This window comes from Scyliorhinus canicula, chromosome 4 (assembly GCF_902713615.1).
Source record: "Scyliorhinus canicula chromosome 4, sScyCan1.1, whole genome shotgun sequence".
In the NCBI taxonomy this organism is placed as follows: domain Eukaryota; kingdom Metazoa; phylum Chordata; class Chondrichthyes; order Carcharhiniformes; family Scyliorhinidae; genus Scyliorhinus; species Scyliorhinus canicula.
Genome location: NC_052149.1, coordinates 69,334,768 through 69,355,355, shown reverse-complemented (window position 1 = coordinate 69,355,355; position 20,588 = coordinate 69,334,768). Strand labels below are relative to the sequence as shown.

General features: G+C 49.1%; 1 protein-coding gene across 4 annotated transcripts in view; it reads left to right on the top strand.

Moving 5' to 3' along the window:
- lrrc7 (leucine rich repeat containing 7) overlaps nt 1-20,588 on the top strand; it is a 1,013,254-nt gene that overhangs the window by 680,429 nt on the left and 312,237 nt on the right. For all 4 annotated transcript variants that reach the window (XM_038794406.1, XM_038794408.1, XM_038794407.1 and 1 more), the window contains one exon: nt 4,151-4,207. In XM_038794406.1, coding sequence (XP_038650334.1) covers nt 4,151-4,207 — 57 coding nt within the window. The remainder of the gene's footprint in view (nt 1-4,150; nt 4,208-20,588) is intronic.

Below are 20,588 nucleotides of genomic sequence, written 5' to 3'. Positions count from 1 at the left end.
GCTGCGCCACAGCTTCAACAGAGTCAGCCCTGATCTGGATTTTTGCGCCACCTTCCCGCATTAATATTTCGGAACATCTATTTTTAGTTACTTTGCTCGCTCAACACATTTTAATAGAATTTTCTAACGTTAGTTTTGTTGATTTTGCAATCGTTCACGCAGCTTTTCAGTTATTTTAAGTTCACAACGACTATAACCTTTCCATGACTGTCATAATTCTTTTTTTCAACTTCATTCTCAAAGTGGAATGAGTTATACAGTTCTATAGCTACCGGTCCAGCTAAATTTAGGAGGAGCGCAATTTTGCGATGATCAGGAGCTCATTCTCATGCAGAAGCAGATAAGAAATCTTCAAATTGTTGTTTGAAATTTTTCAAATTTAGGCTTAGTTTACCAGTCTTGAAGTGTTCTGGCTTGTTCAAACCGTCCATCTTACGATCAGTAGCTTGATGCTATCTCCGAGGTCTATTTAGCGGTGTGATGGTCCTTCTTTTCTTCTCAGAAGCTAAACTCTCTTTCTAAACTCACTGTTTACTTTTCGGAATAAACTTCTGGTACCATGTGGTGTTATTTGTGATTCTTGTTCTCAAGACGGATGTTGTAGTGTTCACAAAGACCACAGAAGCTAAGTTCATTGACAAAGCTAACATTTATTTACACAACTTATTAAAGCTTGACCACTTACTCCTATGGTAAACAATAATCTAGTAATCTACAATCTACAATCACCTATCACTGGTCTCTACATTCTAACTGTACTCTGCTCTCTCTCACTACTCCTATGCTCTCCTCTCCAGCCTTCTCCCAGAAGTCTGTGAGTCAGTGGTTTATACGCTTCTGCATCCAGCTTCATCTAGTGGTTAATTATGATATGACATTAATCCTTTGTACTCTGAACATTTCCCATAATGTCACAATCCCGATCACCAATGTATGCTCATCCTCACTTGTAAATTATGAATCAACAGGTGAAAACCCAACTAATTACCTTTCTTAACCAAAGCGAATGTACTTGTTCTGCTGGATGCTGTGCGGGATGTGAGTTAATCCTCAAAAGAAGTGAAGTCTTCTGAGGAGTAACCTCATGCACCTCCAGCAATTCCTGCTTGACAAGTGAAGGCTATATCAGTACAGAGCCAATTAAAATAAATGCCCAGCATATAAATATATTAACAGAAAATAAGCATTTTTAAAACTTTCCATGCACTTTCCATGTATCCATCAACCACTGGCATTCATAGAACATAGAACATTACAGCGCAGTACAGGCCCTTCGGCCCTCGATGTTGCGCCAACCTGTGAAACCCCTCTAAAGCCCATCTACACTATTCCCTTATCGTCCATATGCCTATCCAATGACCATTTGAATGCGTTTAGTGTTAGCGAGTCCACTACTGTTGCAGGCAGGGCATTCCATGCCCTTACTACTCTCTGAGTAAAGAATCTACCTCTGACATCTGTCCTATATCTATCTCCCCTCAATTTAAAGCTATGACCCCTCGTGCTGGACATCACCATCCGAGGAAAAAGGCTCTCAATGTCCACCCTATCTAATCCTCTGATCATCTTGTATGCCTCAATTAAGTCACCTCTTAACCTTCTTCTCTCTAATGAAAACAGCCTCAAGTCCTTCAGCCTTTCCTCGTAAGATCTTCCCTCCATACCAGGCAACATCCTTGTAAATTTCCTCTGTACCCTTTCCAATGCTTCCACATCCTTCCTATAATGCGACGACCAGAACTGCACGTAATACTCCAAATGTGGCCGCACCAGAGTTTTGTACAACTGCAACATGACCTCATGGCTCCGAAACTCAATTCCTCAACCAATAAAAGGTAACACACCATACGCCTTCTTAACAACCCTCTCAACCTGGGTGGCAACTTTCAGGGATCTATGGACATGGACACCGAGATCTCTCTGCTCGTCCACACTACCAAGTATCTTACCATTAGCCCAGTACTCTGTCTTCCTGTTATTCCTTCCAAAATGAATCACCTCACACTTTTCTGCATTAAACTCCATTTGCCACCTGTCAGCCCAGCTCTGCAGCTTATCTATGTCCCTCTGTAAATTGTAACATCCTTCTGCACTGTCCACAACTCCACCGACTTTAGTGTCATCTGCAAATTTACTCACCCATCCTTCTACGCCCTCCTCCGACTTTAGTGACATCTGCAAATTTACTCACCCATCCTTCTACGCCCTCCTCCAAGTCATTTAAACCTTTCCAAGACTTTTCCCACAACAGACGTAAGGCTCACTAGTCTATAGTTACCGGGGTTATCTCTACCCACCTTCTTTAACAAGGGGACAACATTTGCTATCCTCCAGTCTTCTGGCACTATTTCTGTAGACAAAGATGACTTAAAGATCAAAGCCAAAGGCTCAGCAATCTCCTCCCTAGCTTCCCAGAGAATCCTAAAATAAATCCCATCGGCCCAGGGGACTTACCTATTTTCACACTTTCCAGAATCGCTAACACCTCCTCCTTATGAACCTCAAGCCCTTCTAGTCTAGTAGCTTGTATCTCAGTATTCTCCTCGACAACATTGTCATTTTCCTGTGCGAATACAGACGAAAAATACTCATTTAGCACCTCTCCTATCTCCTCGGACTCCACGCACAACTTCCCACTACTGTACTTGACTGGCCCTACTCTTACCCGAGTCATTCTTTTAGTCCTGATATATCCTTATATGATGCACCTGTTTCATAGTCACCCTGAAACATGCAGCATCCACCAATTGAAGGTCCTGGAAGGTATAAGTAAAGGGCATGAAGTCATGGCAAAGCAACAATCTTGTCAATCATCATAGTCCAGTCTTCTTATTGTTCATTTTAGACAACATAAAGTCAGAATGTATATCATGGATATTTTAAATTCTGTCATCAACCAGCTGTGAGCTCCCAGTCTATCCATCTCCAACTTACAGGCAGCGACACAGCTCTATCACTTGTCTCCATGACATCTTTCTCTGCATCTGTAAGCTGTACAGTTTCTAGCTGGCCGCCTCAAGCCCTCTCCCTATCTCATGTTTTGGGGCAATAAAACAGGGAGTGAGCCTAGATAAGGAGGGTCAGTACAAAACCAATGGGCTGAATAGCCTCCTTCTGCACTGTAGGGTTTCTATGATTCGATGAAAAACATTACTTTAAGTTCCATTATATCATGGTAAAAGTTGCAAAGGTATTCTTTGACTCTGACCAACTTTACTAAACTCTGGTTGCCACTTAACATCATGGCAGTCCCCATGCCGGCGGGAAAACTGGCACCAACGACTCCGGCGTCAACAGCCCCACAAGGTGAGGAATTCTCACCTGTCTAGGGGGCTAGGTGGATGCCGGTGGGGTTGGCGCCACTCCAGCCAGCGGTGAAGGGCTGCCGCGAGTTTGCGCATACATGGAACCGCCGGCGTGATTCCGTGCATGCACAGACTGGCCGGCGTATTCTCATGCATGCCCAGGGGTTCTCTTCTCCGCGCCGGCCCCCGGGAAATATGGCGGAGCCCTACAGGGGCCCGGCGTGGAAGAAAGAAGTGCCTCCACGGAACAAGTCCCCCCACAGATCGGTGGGCCCCGATCGCGGGCCAGGCAACGGTGGGGGTCTGGGGTCGGATCTCCCCATGCCCCCCCAAGGACCGCCCTTGCCGACTTACCTGTCAGGTCCCGCCTTGTCGGACCATACGTAACCCACGCCGGTGGGACTGGCCAAAAATGGACGGCCGCTCGGCCCATCGGGGCCCGGAGAATTGCCGGGGGGGCCACTGCCAACGGCCCCCAACCGGCATGGCGGTGATCCTGCCCCCGCCCGAAAATTAGCACCAGAGAATTTGGCAGCCAGCGTCGGGGCGGGATTCGCATCTCCCCCCCCCCCCCCCCCCACGGATTCTCCGACCCGGTGGGGGATCGGAGAATCCCGCCCCACGTCTTAGAAGTACACCTGATCACTTGAGTTTCTCAGCCAACTGTTCTATGTAAACATCCATTATTGTATTCAAGTCTAGGTTAGTTTTGTGGCGTGCAAATACTCGTAACCTAGCACCTGGGCCACATTATCAGCCGCACAAAATAGTGAAATAATTGTAACACAAGCATGTTCTGATATTTCTCATAAGCACACTTTGACAATTGTGTTTGTGTTTTTTAGACTCACCAAGCTACGCATTCTGGAGTTGAGAGAAAATCATCTGAAAACGCTTCCAAAGTAAGTTAACACTTACAAAGTTTAACAGTGACTGCCTGTGATGTGAGCTGGATCTGGAATATTGAAATAATCAAATTTATAACACAAAAAAGTGATCTCTGAAATTCACAGAATACGCCCAATTCAGAAATGCAAGCATTCAGGTACTGGCAAAGTAACAACAGGAATCAGGTACAGTACTAATGTAAACAATAACATAAAAATTCAAGTCAGTTATTTCCATATTCGATAGTGTGCGAGCGTTGGCAGTTTACAAAGAACCATATAGCACAGGAACAGGCCCTTCGGCCCTCGAAGCCTGTACCGGTCATGATATCAACCTTGGCCAAAACCCTCAGGACTTCCTTGTGCCGTATCCTTCAATACCCATCCTATCCATGTATTTGTCAAGATTACTTTTGAATGGTGTTAATGTATCTGCACCCACAACCTCTCCTGGCAACGTGTTCAAGGCATTCACCACCCGCTGTGTAAAAACCCTGCCATGCACATCTCCTCTAAACTTTACCCCACGGACCTTAAACCTATGCACCCTGGTGACTGATCCCTCCACCCTGGGAAAGAGTGCCTGCCCATCCAATCTATCCATGCCACTCATAATCTTGTAGACTTCTGGTAGGTCACCCCTCAACCTCCGTAGTTCTAATCAAAACAATCCGGGTCTATTAAGCCTCTCCGCATAGCTAACACCCTCCAGACCATGTAACATCCTGGTAAACCTCCTCTGCACCCTCATCAAAGCGTCAAGATTCTTCTGGTAGTGTGGTGACCAGAATTGTGTGCAATATTTCAAGTATGGCCTTACCAAGGTTCTATACAACTGTAATAATCTTTATCTTTATTGTCACAGGTAGGCTTACATTGACACTGCAATGAAATTAGTGTGAAAAGCCTTTAGTATCCACATTCTGTCGCCTGTACGGGTGCATGGAGGAAGAATTTATAATGTCCAAATTACCTAACAGCACACCTTTTGGGACTTGTGGGAGGAAACCAGAGCACCCGGAGGAAATCCATGCAGCCATGGGGAGATTGTGAAGACTCCGCGCAGACAGTGACCCAAGCCGGGAACTGAACCGGGGACCTTGCGCTGTGAAGCAACAGTGATAACCACTGTGCTACCGCGCATGACTTGCCAGTTTTTATACTCGCTACCCTACGAAGGCAAACATCCCATATGCTTTCTTGACTACCTTGTCCACTTGTGTTGTCACTTTCTAAGATCTGTGGACCTGCACGGCCAGATCCCTCTCATTTTCCATATGCCAGTTTTGCCATTTACGGTATATTTCCCCTCTATGTTAGACCTATCAAAATGCATTACGTCACACTTCTCTGGATTAAACTCCATTTGCCAGTTCTCTTCCCAAATCTCCGCCCAAATCTCCAACCTATCTATGTCCTGCTGTATCCTCTGACAATCCTCAACATTATCTGCCACTCCTCCAACCTTGGTGTCATCTGCGAACTTACTAATCAGACCAGCTACATTTTCCTCCAAATCGTTTATGTGTACTACAAACAACAGAGGCCCCAGCACAGATCCCTGTGGAACACCACTAGTCACAACCTTTCATTCAGAAAAATATCCTTGCTACCCTTTGCCTTCTGTGACCAAGACAGTTTTGTATCTATCTTGCCACCTCACCTCTGATCCTGTGTGACTTCACCTTTTGTACCAGTCTGCCATGGGGCACCTTGTTAAAAGCCTTCACTGAAGTGCACGTAAACAACATCCACGCCCTCCCCTCATCAATCATCTTTGTCACCTCCTCAAAAAACTTGATTGAGTTAGTGAGGCACGGCCTCCCCTTCACAAAACCATGCTGTCTATTGCGAACGAATCCATTTGGTTCCAAATGGGTATAAATCCTGTCCCTGAGAATTCTCTCCAATAATTTACCTACTGCCAGACTATAGTTTCCTGGATTACCTCTGCTACTTTTCTAAAACAGCGATACCACATTAGTTATTCTCCAGTCTTGAGGATACCAAGATGTCAGTCAAGGCCCCAACAATTTCCTCTCTTGCTTCCCTCAGTATTCTGGGGTAAATCCAATCTGGCCTAGCAGACATGTCTTTTAAAAGACCCAATACCTCCTCCTTTTCGATGTCAACATGACCCAGACTGTCCACACACCTTACCCAGGAATCACCTTCCACAAAGTCCTTTTCTTTGGTTAAAATTGATGCAAAGTACTCATTTAGTACCTTGCCCATTTCCTCTGGCTCAACATATAGATTATCCCCACTGTCCTTAAGTGGTCCAATGCTTTCCCTGGCCACCCTCTTGCTTTTTACATATGAATTAAAAAGCTTTGGGGTTCACCTCAATCCTTTGTTAGGTTCACATGCATTTCCCCACTGTTGGCTGAAAAAGGGCACAAAAATAACTTAAAGAAGTGGAGGAAAACAAACAGAAACACAATAACAATTTGAATTTTGTTTTCAGATGTAGAAAAATGTAGAACACGAGAATATTTTATCCAGATCTTGTTGCCTTGCTGCGGATGATTCACTCCATTATAGTGTGTAACCTAGGTTACTATACATCAGGTGACTTGAGGGCGGGATGAGAGTAGATCCTCCATAGCCATGATATTTTGTTTGCCTTCTTGTACCATAGAAACAGTGTCCATAGCAACCAGTTGAGTTCCAAATCTGTATTTGATGTTGGGTGAATCTTTGGGTGAAATTGTTTCTAATTTTATCGTATCTGTAACATTCAACAGTGGCTAATAAATTAAGCTTCAGTACAGTTGCTGTGAGCAAGGTAGCAGCAAGGAATATAATATCCAAACGATTCTGACAAGGACTAATCTTTCTTTCAAAGCTTATTAATTCACCAAAACTTAGATGAAGGAAAGAGCCATACAATATATCCACATTTGTTGATGATGTTACTACTAAATAGTGCAGGTGCGAGCAGGAGATTGGAAAGGGCTTTGATAGATTCTGTGGGTGAGCAAAACTGTGGTAGATGAATTTCAATATGGCAAAGTGTAAGGTCTTCCATTTTGGACCTAAGAAGGGGAGTATCAGAGAGATACAGGGCCCAATGTACAGAAATTAGTGAACGCTGGTAGAAAGATACAGCAATAATTTAAAAGGCTAATGGAATGTTGACCTTTATCTCCAGGGGCTGGAATGAAATGAAATGAAATGAAAATGAAAATGAAAATCGCTTATTGTCACGAGTAGGCTTCAAATGAAGTTACTGTGAAAAGCCCCTAGTCACCACATTCCGGCGCCTGTTCGGGGAGGCTGTTACGGGAATGCAGAGGAGTAGAAGTTAAACTACAGTTATATTAAGCTCTGGTTAAACTAAATCTGAAGTATTGTGTTCTATTCTGGGCATTGCACCTCAGGAAGTGAGGATGTCGTTTTGGGGATTTGGGCTCTATACAAAACCTTGTCAAGGAATAACCTTATTGGCAAAAAAAAGGACAATAATTAACTTAGAATGCAAATTAACAAAGGGCGGGATTTTCTGGCCATGCCCGCCCGGCGACCGGAAATTCCGGCCAAGGTCAATGGACCTTTACATGGTCCGTGTCCCACCCGTGGTGATTTTGTGGTGCATGGGGAGGAAGAATCCAGCCCAAGGTTTATTGAATTTCAAAGATTAATACTTAACATTCCACTAGTTGAACAAGTTCAACAAGTGTTGGTGTGGTTTTCCTTGGATCCTAGGCTTCTCTTGGTTCCTTGAAATTGGTCTCTTGATATACTTTGAGATTTTAACTTTGTCAACTTAACTCATACATAGCATACTAATCTCTTTGCAGTTGCAAGATTTCAACTCTAGTTTCCCAGTCTACCTTAACTGATGTAGCTTTCAGGCCACTTTAACTGCTGAAGCTGACATTTCACAGCTGCTTGCTGAACATTTCTCTCTCTCTCAAGCTGCACATTTCACAGCCGCTGCAGAATGTTTCTCTCTCTCAAGCTGAAAACGGTTTCCTGACAAAGACTATGCACTTTCTTCTCAAGTCTCAATACTGGATTCTTGCAGCAATCCCCAAACTGTGATACTTATTTTAGTCACTTCTTGGTTCTTACAGCAGCCCCCAACCCATGACAACTACTTGTTCACTGCTAATGTCCTGCACAAATGCTAACTACCTTGCAAGTGCTCCACTACTAATTCTTTCTCCTGACAAATGCAGCCGCCAGCAAGTGTGGCAAATGCTATCGCTTCGCAGGTGCAAAATGTTCAATGTTACCCTCCTGTCTTTATACCTTTTTTGCGGGTAGTTTTGCAACATTTCACCTAAGTATGTGTACCTGTGTCAACAAGAATAAGCAGAAAATTCGCAAGATGGCAGGCTGTCACAAGTGGGGTACCTCAAGGATCAGTGTTGGGGCCACAGCTGTTCACAATGTATAAAAATGATTTGGATGTGGGGACCAAGTGTAATATTTTCAAGATACAAAGCTAGGTAAGGTTTGAGGAGGGTGCTAGGGGACTTCACGGGAATTTGGACAGGCTAAGTGAGTGGGGAAGAACATAGCAGATGGAATATAATTTGAATAAGTGTGAAGCTATCCACTTTGGTAGAAAAAAACAGAAAGACCGAATATTTATTAAATGGTGAGATTTTTGGAAGTTTTTATATCTGAAGGGACCTGGGTGTCCCGGGTCACTAAAAGCCAGCATGCAGGTGCAGAAAACAATTAGGAAGGCCTTGCTGCAATTGTTTGGGCCTTGATGAGACCACTTCTGAGGTGTACAATTGTGTAAATTTTGGTGTCCTTATCTAAGGAAGGATATACTTGCCAAGGGGGTGAGGGGGGGGGGGGGGGTGGAGCACAACTGAGGTTCAGCGGACTAATTCCTGGGGTGGTGGGATTGTCCTATGAGGAGAAATTGAGGAAACCGAATCAGTATTCTCTGGAGTTTTGAAGAACGAGAGGAGATCTCATTGAAACTTACAAAATTCTTACAGGACATGAGAGGGTAGAGAAAGGTTGGATGTTTCCCCTGGCTGATGAACCTAGAACAAGGAGACACAGGGAGTATTTTCTGCATCCCCTGTGGTGTGTTTCTCTGCAGTGGGAATCAGCCTGCGATTGGCCGGCGGCAGGATCTTCTGGTCCTGCCCCTGTCAATGGGATTTCTCATTGACTCCACTCCCTTCTGCTGGGAAACCCACGGCAGGGGTGTGGTGAATGTAATATAGATGTATATATGTTAATTCACACTGTCTTTGTAAGCGCAGTAGCGCTATCCTACAACTAGGGGGAGTAGCACTGGGAGCACTCAGGAACTTGTACTGGGCTCCACCCTTGGCTCCGCCCATGACTCCTCCCCCTAGTGCAGCTGTATAAATACCCTTGCCCCGAGTCAGCCTGAGTTCACTACGAGTTCATCAACGGGTAACAGGCTGGCTCTGAGTTAGTCGATTAAAGCCTAGATTCACATCGGAAACACGTGTCTGGTGAATTGATGGTTCCATCAAGGGGTTTGCCATCAGCAGGACTGGAAGATCCCACTGGCAAGAACGGCCAGAAAATCCCGGAGACTGTTTCAGTATAAGGGGCAGGTGTAAGACTGAAATGATGAGGAATTTCTTCCTCGGAGGATGGTGGTACTTTGGAATTCTCTGTCCAAGAGGGCTGTGGAAGTTCAATCATTGAGCATGTTCAAGACAGAAATTGATAATTTTTTGGATACTAATGACATCACGGGGTATGTGGATAGTGGGGGGGAATAGTGTAAGAGGTAGATGATCAGCCATGATCTGTTTCAATGACGGAGCAGGCTTGACAGACCGAATGGCATACTCCTGCTCCTACGTTCCTAACACAACTAACAACTTCTAAACAAACATTTGCAACTCTTGACCAATGGGAAGAATGTCCCTAGCTTTCTCCCAGTAAGTTAAGCCAATCAGCTTTGCAGCCTTGGCATTCCTTCTGACAGCTGAGCACAGCTTGTATCGTTTTGATGCAAATTCCTGGAATACCTCCTGGTATTTTGACCACTTTCCTGACTGTGCCTTCAATTTTATTTAAAGCTACAACACACTATTTGACACTTAAAGAGACACCAACTTCTCAACAACATATTGCAAAATTCACAATTTATCCCAATACAGGTTGAATATCTGTTATGCAAATTCTTTGGGACATCCTGTTTCAGATTTCAGATAAATTTGGTTTTTGGAAAGCAAATACCACTAGACCTGCTTATTTTACAATAGCCTTAGCCCAGACTAGCTAGACTCTAAAGTAAATAAAATATCTAGAAATTAAGATGTATCACTGAATAATAAATATAGAGGGCGGGATTCTCCGGTCTGGCAGACGCGTTTTCTGGTGTGGCGCGCCCCTGCCGGCAGTAGGATTCTCCGTTCCCGCAGCCGGCCAGTGGGGTTTCCCGTTGTGGCCACTCCACACCATCGGGTAACCTGCAGGTGTGAGAGCGTTGCCGGCGAACGAGAGGATCCTGCCGATGCAGAATCCCACTGTGGGTACCTGCAGTATGTACTCACACATGCCTCCACCTGTGATTCTTTTTGTAGACCAAGTTTCAGAGTGTCAATGTACTCTGCTGGGAGGCATTCTTCTGCCTCAGCTTCATCTGCCTCATCAACATTGTTGTTTTATAAGTTTGTCTTTTATTTTATAGATTTCTGTGTTTCGGATTGTCAACTCAGGCAGGAACACAGTGCTGCCAGCTGCACTATCTGCCGTATCTTTTGACACTTAGTCAAAAAAATCGTGGAGGGGGATCCCATGATTTCAGGCTGGTGGAGCAGGCTTTCAATAAAACCACCCCACCAGCAAGGTTGGCCTTCAAGAAATTGAGGCGCCATTTTTAACGGGCACCCAGATCTAAAAGAAAGGTACGAAAAAGGCTCTTTCCACGGATATTGTGTCCCCCCCCTCCCCCATGCACACGCCCCCCCCCCCCCCCCCCCACCCCAAGCAGGCCACGGCCTCACCATAGAAAGCCCCCCTCCCCATCATTGCTCCCTGGCACCGCCCCCTGGCAGGGCAGTGCCTGGGTATTGCTCAGCATGACTCTCTCCCTCCTGGGGACTGTACTTACCTGTGCACTGGGGTCAGTGATGGGGAAGCGGGCTTGTGATGGGAAGTCTGTGGTCTGTGGAGGGGGTTTGGGGGGGATCCCCGTGTGCATGGGGTGGGGGGGGGGGGTGATGTATGCCCATGGGCAGAGGGGTTTCCCATGTTCGTGGGGGGAACCTTTCTCTTACTTTTTTTGAGATCTGGGAGACCTTTAAAATGAATTTCAAATAAATGCCTCCCCCACCACATGACCTCCCATTTTGAGAACGCCCTTGTGGCTTGAGGTTATGGAGGCCTGGAGCCGTGGCCTACCCCAGGATGTCTTATTTCTGGCTGCAGTTCGCTACCCTGATGCATAAAAGATCTATTCCTTTAAAACGGACAGGACTGTTTTGTTAGGGCTGGGAGGTTTTGATGGGCCTGGGAGTTCTCAAGTGACTGAGGATTCCAATGCACGACCTATAGTCTCTGACACAATCTGGGCAGATGCTGGTCAGAGGATCAGGTGGGTGGGGTATCCAGGTTGCCAAGCACTCATTTCGTGATCGATGTTTGACTTCAGTTTGCTCTCAGTGATGAAACATTAAGGGTGGAGTTCTTCATTTCAGAGACTAAGTGTTGACGCCGGGACAGAATTGATGGACTTCTACGACAGCAAAATTGGTGCCACTCCCAGAGCAATTCATCAACCATTAATGGGCTAGCACCTGGAACACGATTGATTCCAATGAAAAATGGTGTCTGAATCATCGGGGTCGTGATTGCCACTCGAGAGGCTGACAAGTTGCAGCTGCAAATTAGCACTCCACTTCCTACACGCACTCACCCCAGCCCAACAAGATGGCAGCATGGAGAGTGGCACCCCGGTTTGCAGACGCAGAGCTGGAGACCCTACTGGACGCCGTGGAGGAGAGACAGGTCACCTTCACCCAGGGGTGGGAAGGAGGCAGCCACCCATCGCCATGTACCGGGCCTGGGCGCAGGTGGAATGGCGTGAGTGCCGTGGGCCCCACCGCTAGAACCGGACAGCAGTGCCACAAAAAACTGCACGACCTCAATGCGGCAAGGGGGAGTAGCCAGCTCAGTGCCCCTAGCATCAACCCCAGTGCCACACACCTGTAACCCCTACTTCCCACCCGGAGGACAGCGGACCCACCACTGCGCTGCATGTGTCCGACTGCCTAACACTAAGAGCTTTCTGTCTCCCATCCCCAGGAAAAGGCGGCCCACACCTGCCGGGTGAGGGAAAAGACTGGAAGGGGACCGCCGGGCCTGGAGCCCCTCACCACAGCGGAGCAGCGGGCACTGGACCTGGTTGGTGGGCGCGGAGAGAGGGCAGTCACCAAGCGGGAGGTCTGCACCAGACGAGCAAGTGAGACCCCGCTGAGTTGCGGTTCCCCATGGCACGTGTGTCATCCCACCCCCACTCGCCACTCACAACCCCCCTTCATATCCACCACTGTCCCCCTCAACCCATCCACACCAACCCTCCAGCACCACCCTAACCCGCGGTCCAATCATTCATCATGTTTTGTGTCTTGATCACCTGCCATTGAGTCAGGCTCTTCTGGTGACCACTGCCCAACCCCAACCACAATCCTAACCCCAGTGAATAGCAGTCAGGAAGAGGAAACAAGCAACGGAAGCCCTCGAACCACAGCCCAGGACACCCTCTGGAGCACCAGTCCAGGGAAGACACTGGCTTCCCGACACAGCTGTCTCGAAAACTCTCCACCATCCCAGAGACACTCACCTCGGTTGGGTATTTTAGCGAAGAGGCTCCTGGGGCACTATCTGGTGTGCACCACATGCATGCAGCCATACATCAAGTGGAGATAGGAACCCGCGAGGGGGTGGGTGGTCTGAGGGCAGCCCGACGCCAAAGACTAGCTGCCTCCAGACGGGTTTCGGGCTTCTGGAAAGGGTGGCCCCATCGATAGTGGAGAAGCAGTCACAGAGCCAGAGACTACATGAGAGTTGTCAGAAACCGTCCAGAGCCTGCAAGTGCAGTTGGAGGAGTCTAACCTCCTGCAGAGCGGTGGTGCCAACCATGCGTGCCAACCAGGCTAACACTGCATAGGTGGCGTCCGCGGTCGAGGCCGTGGGGCGAAGGTATCGGCCATTGGTCAAGATGTCTAAGGTCTGGGACACTCTGTGCTGACGGTGGCTGAGGTCCAGGATAGGGCTGCCTTGTCACAGGCATCCATGTACCAGAGCCACCATGGTATTGCAGCAGTGCTCCACAGCGTGGCCCAGTCACAGCTGGTCATGGCTGAAAACATTGGCTGTATTGCATGGGTGCTGGCTGACCTGAGCCAGTCACAGAGGGAGGTGGCACCAGGGCCGGCCCAAGGCACCGGCAACTCGGGCAGTCGCCCGGGGCGCCATGTGCTAGGGGGCGCCAGACGCGGGTCCCGCGCATGCGCAGTTGGGCCGGTGCCAAATACGCATGCGCGGTGGCCGCCCTCCCCCAGGGCGGCCCCCTCGGCCCCCCCCTCGGCCCCGCCCCCGCGCCTCGGGCCCGCTCCCCTCACCTCGGGCCCGCCTCGGGCCCGCCCACCCCGCCTCGGGCCCGCCCACTCCGCCTCGGGCCCGCCCACCCCGCCTCCGCCTCGGCCCCCCCCGCCTCGGGCCCGCCCACCCCGCCTCCGCCTCGGCCCCCACCGCCTCGGGCCCGCCGCCCCCCCCCCACCTCGGGCTCGCCCCCCCCCCCCGCCCCCCGCCTCGGTCTCGGCCCCCCCCGCGGCCCCACCCCCCCTACCCCCCCGGCCCCGCCCCCCTACCCCCCCGGCCCCGCCCCCCCTACCCCCCCCCCCCCCCCCGAAGGGCGCCGAAGTTCAGCTTGCCCGGGGCGCCAGCAACCCTAGGGCCGGCGCTGGGTGGCACAGTCACTGGGTGATGTGGCACAGACTCAGGAGGGAGGTAGCGCAGTCACTGGCTGTTGTGGCACTTCCCAAAGGGTGGTGGCGCAGTCACTGGGTGATGTGGCACAGTCCCAGAGAGGTAGTCCACTCCCTGTGCTCCATGACCGTCATCATTCAGACGCAGGTCGTGCAGTGAGCAGGACTGGCAGCTGCAGGTGGCAGGGGAACTCCAAGGGTTAGCTTTGCTTGCACCCACCCCCGTCCCACGGAGTAGCCCGGGTGGCACCCACATGGGAGGTGCCGGAACACCGCAGCACATCGGACTCTTCCCCCCTCCCCTCTTTCCCTGGTGCATCGGATGGCCAGCGGGCAGAAAAGGTGGCACCATGCCACCTGGTTCACTCGAGCAGAGCTGGGCCCATCCCAGAAGACGTCCCCTTTGACCCAAGTCACAGGGTGGGAGCCGCAGCTGGTCACCTCCACTCCTCCCTTTTTTAAAATAAATTTAGAGTTTCCAATTATATTTTTTCCAATTAAGGGGCAATTTAACCTGGCCAATCCACCTATCCTGCACATCTTTTTGTGTTGTGGGGGTGAGAGCCACGCAGACACGTGGGGAATGGGAAAACTTCACACGGACAGTGGCCCAGATCTGGGATCAAACCTGGGACCTCAGCACCGTGAGGCAGCAGTGCTAACCACGGCGCCACTCTGCTGCCCATTGGCCACCTTCACTCCTTATGTACTGCCTGGGGATCCACCTAGATGTAAAGTTAGGGCTCGTAAGACCAGAAAGGTAGATACCAGTCAAGTAGACATGGGTGCAGCACACAATATAACGATAGGGGCTAGGGCACTGACATGTACATATATGTTCACTTTTTCACAATAAACACCTGTTGACAACTTTTCAACCTGCCTCTGAGCTCTGTCAGAAGGGTGTGAGGGATAGCCTATGGTTGGCTGGACTGACTGCAGAGGGAGCGTTGGGGGACAGGGGACGGGGAACCCGGGGGAGGGGGGGGGGGGGGGCTTGTCCCACGGGCTCCAGTTCAGCCAGACCTCACCTCTCTAGTGTTCCACCCCAACTCCCTCCATCCCATACCCACCCTACTTCCCGCCTCGCCCCTCCACCGTACCCACCTCAGCCACCCTAAGGGCTCAGTGGGAGCGTGAGACGGAATGGCCAGTTTGAATACAGGGATCACCCAGGTGGACCGTGGAAAGTGCTACCATGGGCAGGTCCTCGAATGACACGCCCTGCCAGTACACATATGGCCTCATGGGGTGCCTCTTTCCCATCTCCTCCTCAGCCTGTTGGGTGACTGGCCCTCCATCCTCACCAGCTGCCTCCTGTTCCTCTGGGGTAGGTTCTGCTGCTGCAGGGTCTTTCTCGAGCAGCCCTTGCTCATCCAGCCTCAGTGCATCCCCCAGGGCTGTGACGGCCAGGTTGAAGGCCACTATTACTGGTTGCATTCCGATATCTATTGTCTGCAGGGGGTGAAAGTCAGACCTGTTAGCATGGTGCGTACCACATGCCCAACTAAGTCCAATGGGCTACACGGTGGCTCCGGTCTGCACTTCAGACCATGCCCCCGCATGCACCATCCTCCTCCATCCCCACACCATCCCGAGCGGTGCCCCAGGCATTCTGCCAGCTGCTACCTGGCCCTATTGGTGTCCAGCACCATGGGGCCCTCTGACCCTGGCGCATGTCCCTGCTGCCAGGAGTAGCGTTGGCTGGCACTACCCTTGCCAGCCGTAGCTCTGCGACCCCTGTCTGACGCCCTCCTGAAGAGCTATCATGGACGTTGCCGAGCTACATGCTGCCCTGCAATGGGTTATGGCCGGTTTGGGGGGGGGGGGGGGGGGGGGGGGGGGGGAGGTTGGTGGGGTGCAGGGTGCAGTCCGAGGATGGTAGGGTTGGGGCACCCATATGGCCGGTGTCACTCCGCACAACCAAGGACCACGGCAGGCTGTCAGTGGGGTGCGCAGCAAGATTGCTGTCTTGCTGGCTGTGGCAATGGCGGTTCGTGCCTGGACACCCCGGTGGCAGATCCAGCAGCCCATGCTCGTGCCTTTGCATGTCCTACCCCTCTCTCCCTCATCAGCCACGGTGCGTGTTTCCCGATTTTTTGGAATCACAAGTGAAACACGCCATCGGTGATTTCTCTCGGCGGGGTTGGAGCATCGCAGAGTCACCGGAGAATATCGGGGTCAGGCCCACTATTGATGTGCGGATGGCGTTTACTATACCTGCGGAGTAGAATGCATTGACACTGCTGTCGAGGCACCAGAGCATGGAATTCTGGTGGTGCCCGGTGCTGGTCATGATTTTGGCTTCACGGTCGATTCTCCGTCAATCGCCTTACCGATTCCAACGTCTGCCGACGGAGAATCCCACCTGAGGTGCTCAGCTGCGTCCCAGATGTTTTTCCTCCACTTCGGGCGGTCTTGGGCCAGTAATTCCCAGATGTCGGTGGAGATGTACGTTTTTAAGAGGGCTTTGAGGATGTCCTTCAAGCATTTCCTCTGCCCTCCTGGGGCTCACTTGTATTTCAGATCCCTCAGCACCCTGGAGAAGTATTATCAGCAAGGCGCAACAATATCAGTGTTCTTTCGCAGGCCAACATCCCGAGACCCCGGGAGCATAGGTCTGAGTGGAGCGCTTGTTTTAGGCATGCACATGATGTGGCCCACCAAGCAGAGCTGATCGAGTGTGGTCAATGCTTCAATGCTGGGGATGTTGGCCTGAGAAAGAACACTGACATTGGTACACCTGTCCTGTCAATGGACTGGCAGGATCTTGCAGTGGCAGTGCTGATAATACTTCTGCAGGGTGCTGAAGGACCAGCAATACATAGTCCACTTCTCTGAGCCATATAGCAGGGCGAGTATCATTACTGCTTTGTAGACCATGAGCTTTTTCATTTTAAGGGGTGGAAGATGCCTGTGCATGAGGTGTTTGGTGGGATGGTTGTTGCACACCGGCTACGTCACGGGTTTGACAGAGCAAGGCCTTGGTCCAGTGGCGAGGGGGTCCAAGACGGCCGGAGACCAGTTTCCGCTGTGTGGGCCTAGGACATACAAGCACACATACTTCTCCTGCCCTTCTTTCTCATTCCCACAGACCCTCTGTCCCTGGGATTAATAAAGCTCCTTTTACTATTACTGCAAAACCTGCAAGAAGTTTTGCGAGATTATTTAACTTCATTTCTTTCATATGTGAAACCTCCTGGACTTCATACTCTTGATGCTTTCAGACTTTCTTATATTGTCCTTTTGTCAGACTTTCTCCAAAACTCGAATTGGCTGGCTCCCCATCGGTGGGATACTCCGCTTCGCCGGCAGCGCACTCACGCGGATTTCCCGATGGCATGGGGGTACACACGATAGGAAACCCTATTGGCTGGCTGCCGGGATGGAGGATCCCGCTGCCGGCAGGGGCACGCCACACCATAAAACGGGTGCAGAGGGACGGAGAATCCCGCTCGAATGTCTTTGCATGCCAAACATGATACATAATATATATTCATAGAATCCCTACAGTGCAAAAGGAGGCTGCATCAACCCTCCGAAAGAGCATCCTACCTCGGCCCAATCCCCCACCCTTTCCCGTAACCCCACCTAACCTTTAGACACTAATGGGCAATTTAGCATGACCAATCTGTGGGAGGTAACTGGAACACCCAGAAGAAACCCACGCAGACAAGGGGAGGACGTGCAACCTCCACACAGAAAGTAGTCCGAGGTCAGAATTGAACCTAGGCCCCTGGAGCTGTGGGGCAGTAGTGCTAACCACTGTGCCGCCATGCCACGACATTGCCTACCTAATGAATATCAGCCTAATTCATACCAGCCAAAATATAATGGGAACAGGAAATTGAGTTGCTTCAACTTTGTTTCAAGTCTGTTGCTTAACATTTGTTCTGCAAACCTTCTAAGTTGGCTGAATTCATTGACACCAGCTGGGATGCTCCAAATGACCTCATTGCTCTGGACCGGAGAGGATAAACATTAATATCCAGTGATCCTCTGTTGCAAAGGGAATGTGTGCACAATAGGTGGCAAAAAAGTTAGTTTAGTATTGGTGTCCCCCGCGGCCCTCCAAATGGTTGTATTGCATGCTGTCATTCAGATCAGTGCTCAATTGTAAAATATAATCTCTGAAAATGTACCAAGGGCCTCTGATGCCTGAGAACCATTTCTCAATATGAGCCACAGATTAGGACAGGAGTGGAGTGGGGGGAACTAAATTATCTACTTAGCACCGGTGTCATCGGTCCAGAGTGAACTTTTGAAGGATAGACGTTTAGATTTTGTTCTTGATCTTCTAATAGTGAAGATAATATTGACAAATATAATGAGTGACAATTAATTATCAAGACGATTCAGAAACTGCTGTTAACTCTAAATATGACCTTTTTCTTATCTTAAAGATATGATTAATGTTATGCATAAATGCATTGCTTAATTAAGGTGCCATACATAAGTTGAAAAATAATCAAGCCTGTGTCAAAGACAACTAGTAATCTAACAAATATAAATTATAATTACAATGTTGAAATCTGAAATCAGGCTCTCGAGTATCAAATCTTGAGAAAGCAAAAAACATTGAGTTGTTTTGCAGAGTATTCAAAGGTTGCGAGTAGATGTGGGTGTTTGATCATTTAAATCAATACATTATCTTGTTTTGGCCTAAATAGGCCAGTATACAAAACCTCCAAAACTGATCAAAATCTTCACAGCTTCTCTTTTAATAGCCCCGAGTCTCTTGACAACTTTTGACAATTTTGTGTCTGTACTAAGAAATGGAACATTCTGTTTCAGGCACCCAATTTGTCATTTTCTACATTAACTGTTCCATGGCTTCACTGAGTGAGACTGATAATTGTTGCCAGACTAAAGATGTTTTATGTATTGGGTCCATACACAGAATGATTAGATTGAAATGACCCAAACTCATTGAATATAAGTGGCAGAATAGACTTTTATCCATGCAGTCTGAGTTGGATATGAATCCAATTCCCAAAAGTGAAAGATCATAGTATATTTCTATGGAACACCTGTAGTGATCTGTACATCTGTACATATATCTGCACATACACCAGGGACTACAGACAGATGTAACAGTCACAGCATCATTAGAGGGCAGCATCAGAGATGGGTCCAGCCCAAGGGAGGATCCGCCTCTTTCAGAAGCACAGGGCTAGTGAGCAGCGGCAGACAGAGACAGCTCAGCATAGGCAGCTTACCTTAGCTTCACTGGTCATACCTCTTGACTGTATTATATCTAGTTCAGCTCTGGAAACAGAACAAACCCATTGAATAACGTATTTGTGTTAACTGGAAGTCTACAATCTTTATTCAGACGTAGAGAATAACATAACACCCAGTTCCATTTCCTTTTGTAACAAAATCTCAGTATAACAAAATTAAAATATTTTTACTGCACAGCACACACCAAATTAAAATGACCTGCGAAGACCATAACCCCAAGTGTAAAAACAGAAAATGCTCAAAATATTCATAAAGTCAGGCAGCATCGGTGGAGAGAAAAATATTTTGATGACCTTGTATCAGAACTAGAGCCTGGATATTTTGGATGGCAGAGGCTGCCATCTGAAGAGTTCCCGCAGACTCCAAGAGTCATGCTGCCATTTTACACTAATGAATGTTGATTGGGATACGGTGATACTTCTGCCCTCAGTCGGGAGAAAGAACCACCTTGGAGAGCTGATGGCCAATCTGTTTGGCCGGCAGCTCTCCAGTCCCTCCAGCAACAGCGCTGCAGTGGCCAGAAGAGCCATTGCCTGGAACTACCAAAGCTAATGTCCCAGGAACAGTAAGCCCTGTAATTGTCAGGGGTCCCAGGAATTGTAGGGTAGGGAAGTCCTGGGAGGTTGAGGTGGGGGGGGGAGGCGATCAGGAGCTTCAGGGATAGGCCTGGGGGAGGCAGTTTCAGCAGTCACTGGACCTCAATGTGAGGTTGCCACCACCAATCAGAAGGGGGCCTTCTGATGGAGGCACCGTTACCCCTGCCCCCCAAGATCAGACATTTTTCAATTCTGGGATTCTGTTCCTGACTTGATATCCACCTGCCAGCCTGAAAATTGATTCAGGCTGGTGATACGACCATCAATTCACTCAAGACACGAGATGAAGTAAACTGTGGCTTTAATAGATTTACAACTGAGCCTGCCTGCGACCAGAAGAACTGAGGGCGGAATCACAAGACCGCAGCACTTTATGCTTCCGGTAGTGGGAGGGGCCATGGGTGGAGCCATGGGCGGAGCCAAGGGTGGAGGCCTGTATAAGCTCCTCATCTCCCCCAGTGGGCAGAGCCGCCCAACGGCACACAGACGGAGCCCACAGGGACACAGTGATACACAGTGTGAATTATGCATTATACATTCACCACATTCACCCCTTGTAAAAAATCAAGTCCGGCGGGGGTGACGGGTCTACAGATTGAGCCGGTC